Genomic DNA, 6,848 nt, shown 5'->3' with positions numbered 1-6,848 from the left:
TTGTTTTTTGACGGAGCCGGGACCCGGCCGTAAAAAAAAGAAACGATAGGCTCCGTCCGTAGCAATTGTACCATATCGTACCCTAAAAGAAATTGTACCGTACCGTATGCAAATATCAAAAAAAGTACCGTATCGTATGCAATGGCAATGCTGCGCTTGCACGCAGACCAACCTGTGGTTGAGATGGTTATGTGGACAGTGGTATCCCCAACCCACCATGGTTCAAATCCTGGTGCTCGCATTATTTCTGAATTTATTTCAGGATTTTCGGCAATGTGCTTTCAGTGGGAGGAGACGTTCCCGTCGACGACGAGGCGCCTACGATGACTTCGTAAATCTCAAGATGATATGCCGGCTCAGTCTTTCGGAGGTGCTCATAGGAGTAAGGTGTGCGTGTGTGCGTTCATAAAGATGAGTGTATGCGTGTGTATATGAACGCTTGTGTCTGTACTGATGCTCAAAAGACTCGTCGCCGGAGCCATGCAAGGACGGGGCCGTGCCGCAGAACGTTTTCGAGGTAGATCGTCGTCCACGATGCCGCTGGGCTAAAGGTAAAGGCAACTCCACAGTTTGCACCTGCGCGTCCAAAGAGGAAACGGGCCATCAAAGTGACAGCAAGTTTCGCGCTTTCGTTCATGCCCTCTTCTTTTTTACTTGCATCACTTTTGCTGCTCTGCTCAAAGGATGGGTAAAAGGAGCGCCCGTTGCCGTTGCCGTTGGGGGAGGAAAGGGAAAAAAAGAAAAGCGTACGCGGAGTGCCAGCAGGAGAGGCAAGTCATTCCTGGTTGATTATTACAGTAGTCTGTATGCAACAAAGGTGGTAGTGGTTCTGATGGAGCACTTTGCAGGTCTCATCATTCCGTAGTAGTACGATAGTAGAGTCCCTAGTGTTGAAGCACTTTGCAGGTCCGTGGAAAGACGGTGGTGTGAGTGAGCGGGAGTGTGGGCACGCGCCTCCGGTTCCGATGGAACTCAGCTTTTTACACAGCACGCATACCGTCAATGGTAGTACTGGCAGTAGATAATCGATCAAGCGTTGTTCGCCGTGTCAAGGCCTGGTTGAGCAGTCAATCACAACATACACACACTTTGACCGCGGTAACTCTGTTTTTTCCCACTGCCCGTTGCCACGACGCTCCAAGCATCTACTCTTCTATCTGCTCCGAGCATTTCCAGGGACCTCGGTCGCCTGCTGCTCCCTGAAAAATCCCTTTTCAGCAGGAGCCAAGAGCCCCCCATGCAGATGCCGCAGTAGCAACATACATACATACACTCAGTAAAAAGTGTCTTTCTTTCCGGAAAGGAGGTTGGGAAAAAACCAAGGTAGCACTGCGTCAAAGCAACTTCTTTCGGGCTCGACTGTTGCGCTCTGTAGCCGTTAACCACGTCGTTCTGTTTTGTTTAGCGGCTGTTGAGAAAAGAGCGCAGCGGCCCCGCCGAGAGACGCTCCGTCCGCAGATGCCAAAACGGCGAAACTGCCCGAGAGCCCCACCCGTACGTGCATCTGCATACGCCCACTCGGGTCGGCTGATCGTCTCACCAAACCCCGTACGCAGCGCACTTATTGCCAGCCCTTGCTAGACCAAGACGCGGATCGATTGTTTTTCACCGCGTGGAGAGTCGCCCTCGTGCCGATCTCATGAGACGGGCGAGTCCATTCAAAAGTTCGCCATCATATTCAACCATCATGTCCATCGGCAAAGCTTCCACGTCCCTTTCTACCAGACGAAACCATCTTTTCTTTACTTCCTTACCAAGGATCATTATCATGGCAATGTCAAAAGGAAAGCATCATTGTCATGCTACTCTGCCAAGTTCATTCATAGATACACATCCTCCCCTAAAGAAATGCTCATACTTATCCAATGTCGCATGAAACAACAAATTGGCGTCCCTCCTCCGTGTTTCCCTCCTGCCGTTTCAAGTTTCTCTTTTCTTGCGGGTGGCCGTTTCAAGTTGTGAGCCGTGCTAGTAGAGTGAAGAAGTTAAGATCATCATCTGTGGCCAGTGTGCAGGAAAGAAACAGATTTGAGTTGCGCCCTGCTCACCCAAACTGCGTGCTTTTCTCTGCCATTAACTGCGCGGCATTACCATCGTCAGCCGAAACGGACGCCCCAAATAAATCCCCACAAAACAGACACGCACACGCGGAGAGAGAGAGAGAGAGAGCGGACGAAGCGAAGCAGAAGCAGCACATCAGGCCGCAACGCGCAAGCGCATACACACCACCACCGCCAGACCAGCGCCAAAGCAGGGGTGGTGGAGTGAGCACCGGACCGCTGCTCCGCTCCGGCGCACCACCGAGGCCGACGATAAAGAAAGAGAGACCCCTCCAGAGCGCGGCCAGATGGGCGCCGGCGGCATTCCCTGCCGCCCCCGCCCCCTCCTCCTCCTCGCCGCCGTGCTCGTCCTGCTCCTGTCCACGGCGTCGTGCGCCGACCTGTACGCGGTCGTCTACAAGGGCTGCGCCAACCAGACCTTCCCGGGCGGCGCGCCGCCGCCGACCGTCGCGGCGCTCTCCTCGGCGCTCGCCGCGCAGTCGGCCGCCGCCAAGTTCTACAAGACCTCCTCGGCGTCGGCCTCCTCGGCGTCCGCCTCCGTCTTCGGCCTCTTCCAGTGCCGCGGCGACCTCTCCGGCCCGGACTGCTCCTCCTGCGTCGCGCGCGCCATGTCCTCCTGGCGCGACCTCTGCGGCGGCGCCGTCGCCGCCCGCGTCCAGCTCAACGGCTGCCTCGCGCTCTACGAGATCTCCGGCTTCCCCCAGGTCTCCGGCGTCCAGATGCTCTTCAAGACCTGCGGCTCCGGCGGGGCCGCCGCCGCCCCGGACTTCGAGACGCGCCGCGGCACCGCCTTCAGCCAGCTCGAGGGCGGAGCGGGCTCCAGCGCGGGGGGCTTCTTCGCCACCAGCTTCCAGCAGGTGTACGCGCTGGCGCAGTGCGAGGGCGACCTCTCCAACGTCGACTGCAGCAACTGCGTCACCCAGGCCGTGCAGCGCGTCGCCGTCGAGTGCGGCGGCGCCCCCTCCGGCCAGGTCTACCTCGACAAGTGCTACATTACCTACAGCTACTACCCCCACGGCGTGCCCCACGGCGGTGGCGGCGGCCTCGGAGGTGCCTTTCCTTCCTTCTTCCTTGCCTTTTCCCAAATTTGTGCCTCCACATTCAGTTCCAACTACATACATTTAGAATATTGATTTGGTTAATTCTGCAGTGATCCAATCTGAAATCTGAATAGAGAATATTAGATCGAATTGCTTGTGTTTAGTATTTTTGGGCAAACGTGGTACTAGTAGTATTATGTTAGTTGCTTCATGATTCTTGCTGGTGTCTACTACTGGCTAGTTCATGCATGTGAACTACTGTCGGTGGATTTGTTTGTACATGTGTAGGTGAGATCCTGGCAGGATTCTCTGGTTCGAATTGATTGATGGGGATTGAGGGAGCGCCTTGTGTTTCTTGGTGCCACTCCTCTGGACGAATTTGTGGTAGAGTATAGATTAGTGCCCTCTCAGGTGCTCATCATTTGTGTTAGGTGGGTAGGAGTTATGAGCGTATCTTTGCCATGTCAAAGTGGAACTCCGATGCAGACAGTGGCATGATCTTTGTTCCTTTCTTGGTTGGTTGTTCAGCTTAAGATTTGAGGGACAAGGATCAATTGTGCTTGTTTATGATGGCAGATTGGCATGATCTTCCCCTTTCTTTTGTCAATTATGCTTGTTCTTTGCACTGTTGAGTTCCAGTGTATGTAAGGGATCCTCATTACTGATAGCTCCATTATATAATCCATGCTTCGGTTCTGAACTAGACTAGAAGTAGTACATGGCAGCAGCCTAGATTAGTGAGTTTTTTATGCATCTGCCTGCTCGGTCTTTGAGAAAAGCTGTTTTCCACTAGTACTAGCACCTAGTAGTACTAGTAGAAAATTGTTTACCTTTTCTTTTCTGGATTTACTGGAGATACGGCATTGTATGATTGTACCCATGATTAGACGTGGTATCATCTCTAGTTTGATCTTGATCTGTGGACTTGGCCATTCATTCTCCTTCTGCATCCATTTCATCTCAGGGCAGCAGACAGCCAAGACTGTAGCCATCGTGCTGGGTGGAGCCTTGGCCCTGGGTTTCCTGGTCATCTGCTTGCTCTTCGCCAGAAGCCTGGTCAAGAAGAAGGACGGTGAGTAAATACAGGCAACTCACCTCATTTGATCAGTGTTAACTTTGCAGCTACCATTGCTCCAAAATCCAAATTTCTTCGGAATAAGATACTTTGTGTGGTTGCATGCAGATTACTGACCTGGAAGCATGGAGGGAGGTAGCAACTGGACAAAGGAAAGCATTGGGGCATGGTGTGCATTTTCGATGGGGGCGTTGGAGGGTGGTGGTGAGTGGGATACAGAGGGGACTGTTTTTTGGCTCTTGTTCCTCTGGCCATGTGGCGTGAGGGGGGTGCCATGCCATGCCATACCCACATCGCATGCATGATGAGAGAGAGGGGTAAAAAGGAGAGGGAGGAGGCAAGTTCAGAAAAAGAGACTGTTCTTTCCTTTGGGGCGGGCTGGTTGGGGCTCATGTGTGAATCGATTGGAATGGAACATGTTTTTGTCTTTGGGCTGCACTGCACTAGCAGTAGTAGTAGACCAGTAGTACCACCACCCTCTCTTGCTTAATTTAGGGCTCTAGGAGGTACATTGATTCTCTCGTTTTCCTGAAAGGAAACTACATGTAGGTCTATGTAGAAAGTAATCTTAGTCTAGCGTCCTGTGATCTAGCCGCAGATTCGGACTCTGACCTGGTTGGATAGTTTTCATGGTAATTGCTCTAAGCTAGCATATCTTTTAGAGCAGAGCAGGGGTTTAACTTGGTTTATATATTTATTATTGGTCATCGGTACTACTCCCCGTTCCTAAATGCAAGTCTTTTTAGAGATTTCAATCAATGCGGACTGCATATGAAGCAAATGAGCGAATCATATTCTAAAATATGTCTATGTACATCCGTACGCAGTTCGTATGGAAATCTTTAAAAAGACTTGTAGTTGGAAACAGAGTTCGTATTGAAATCTCTAAAGAGGACTTGTATTTGGAACGGAGGGAGTAGCTTTTACCGGTCGTCGACGTTGCCGACCTCGGAACCTGCCGCTGGGTGTTTGGAGCCAATCTATCTAGTCAGAAATGGCTGAAAGTCTCCAGGAAATGCGCCTGAATCTGGCTTTGTCCATTGTGACATGATGTTCTCCAGATGCCCTGCACCTGATGTTCCGTAGTAGAAGATGTGCTAGCAACCGGATGGAGCCAATGTGTAGGGATAAGAGTCAGAGTTGCATGGCCGATCGAGATGTGTTTGAACGCAAAATTTGTCTCCTCTTGGTAGTATGCATGCCAGCCGAGATGTGTTTACTGTTGGTATTGTCGCGAGCGAACACTACCATTTTTTTTTCACGAACCACGATGCTGCATCGTGCGCTCGTTACTAGCGTGGCCCATGCTGCTTACGGCCTGTTGGAGCGGGCCTAACGCGAGCGAAATTCATTGCGAGCTCAACAATTCGCCTTGTGTTGCTTGAACAAAAAAAGTACCTCCTTTGTCTAAAAAAAAAGTACCTCCTGTTCTGTGGGCGGAGCAAGGATTGGAATGGACTTAATATTCTGATTCAAGCCCAAAGCTGCTCCGCGCCCAGCGGCTCATCTCCAGCCTGCAGGACCTGATCGGTGGTTCCCTCATGTGCTGAAATCACACTCCATGCCTCTCACGAAAAAAAATACTCCTATATGAGAAAATGGATTTTTTTTTGAAAAGAGTTCATAAAACTTGACAAAAGATCATCAAAAATGAAAAATATTCGGATTTTGAAAAAAGTGCATTGAACTTGGAAAAAACTTCACCGTTGAAAAAAGTTCAACAATTTTGAAACAAGTTCATTGATTTTTTTAAAAAAGTTCATCATTTGTTAAGAAAAATTCATCGAATTTGAATAGAGTTCATGTTATTTGGGGAAAAATCAATGCATTCAAGAAAGGAAAAAAAATAAAAGGGACAAGAAAAAAGAAAACAAAACATGCGAAAACTGAACAATGAACCGGGAAACGGAGGAAGGTAATAAAAGGTAGGAAAAAGCTAGTATGCATGAGGGGGGAGCTAGCCTAGTTGTTACTGTTGTTGTCTTGAAACGTAGAGGTTTCGAGTTTGATTCCTATCGCCCGTACCTTCTTAGGTGGTTTAAAAAAAAGAAAAAAGAGTATATGGGCCGGCCCAACTTGGAGGGTTCGGGCGCCACTTTGCAAAATGCACAGTAATGGACACCTAAAGCGCCAAATAGGAAGCGTTGGTTACGTCCACCAAGATGGTCCGCAAAGCTAAGGATGGATGGAGTAGTGGCACATTTTTCGTGGGAGGGCTCATCATCGGCAATATGCAGGGACCATGAAGGGCATTACTTGGCAACATACCTCAATGATCAGCATATTCTCGTCGCCATCGACTGCAAGCACATAGTGGATGAAAGACACTGGTGGATTACATGGTATTATCATTAAGGAGATTTTATTTACAATAGATAATTTTATTTCTTACTCTTTCATTTATGAGAGTAGGTCTTCAAATCTCGAGGCACATAGCCTCGCTAAACTCACTCTAGGTCTATCCGAAGGACGCCATTTGTGGCTCCTACAGCCCCGCACCCACCTGACCTAAATTGTATCCCTACCGAGATTGTTACCAACCAATAAATACAAAGCATGTTTAGACTAAAAAAAGTTAAGCCAGTCTGATTCTAGATGCAGGATTTAAAAACACAGGGAAAACATATATGATTAAAATCGACAATTCCTATTCAGGGCCCGTAGTGCTGTTTT

The 6,848-nt window shown here is 49.6% G+C and overlaps 1 protein-coding gene across 3 annotated transcripts; it reads left to right on the top strand.

Annotated features, from left to right (window-relative positions):
* The first annotated feature begins 1,878 nt into the window (after positions 1-1,878).
* On the top strand, positions 1,879-4,930 carry LOC119292006 (plasmodesmata-located protein 3-like). 3 transcript variants are annotated; one of them, XM_037570824.1, is made up of 3 exons: positions 1,896-3,110; positions 4,070-4,172; positions 4,284-4,930. In XM_037570824.1, the coding sequence occupies exons 1-3, from the start codon at positions 2,348-2,350 to the stop codon at positions 4,312-4,314; spliced, it is 897 nt and encodes a 298-aa protein (XP_037426721.1). In that variant the 5' UTR covers positions 1,896-2,347; the 3' UTR covers positions 4,315-4,930. The 3 variants fall into 3 exon arrangements, with proteins under 3 accessions (XP_037426723.1, XP_037426721.1, XP_037426722.1); XM_037570825.1 differs by having other exon boundaries at positions 1,906-3,110; positions 4,065-4,172; XM_037570826.1 differs by lacking the exon at positions 4,284-4,930 and having other exon boundaries at positions 1,879-3,110; positions 4,065-4,180.
* The last annotated feature ends 1,918 nt before the right edge of the window (positions 4,931-6,848 follow it).

This window comes from Triticum dicoccoides, chromosome 4B (genome assembly GCF_002162155.2).
Source record: "Triticum dicoccoides isolate Atlit2015 ecotype Zavitan chromosome 4B, WEW_v2.0, whole genome shotgun sequence".
Taxonomy (NCBI): Eukaryota; Viridiplantae; Streptophyta; class Magnoliopsida; order Poales; family Poaceae; genus Triticum; species Triticum dicoccoides.
This window is presented reverse-complemented; position numbering and strand designations above follow the sequence as displayed.

What these genes read in the sequence shown, in the direction of transcription:
- LOC119292006 (XM_037570824.1), top strand. Translation starts at nt 2,348, where the DNA reads ATGGGCGCCGGCGGCATTCCCTGCCGCCCCCGCCCCCTCCTCCTCCTC. An exon ending in CGGTGGCGGCGGCCTCGGAG is followed by an intron (nt 3,111 to 4,069) that starts GTGCCTTTCCTT and finishes ATCTCAGGGCAG; the next exon opens with CAGACAGCCAAGACTGTAGC. An exon ending in CCTGGTCAAGAAGAAGGACG is followed by an intron (nt 4,173 to 4,283) that starts GTGAGTAAATAC and finishes GGTTGCATGCAG; the next exon opens with ATTACTGACCTGGAAGCATG.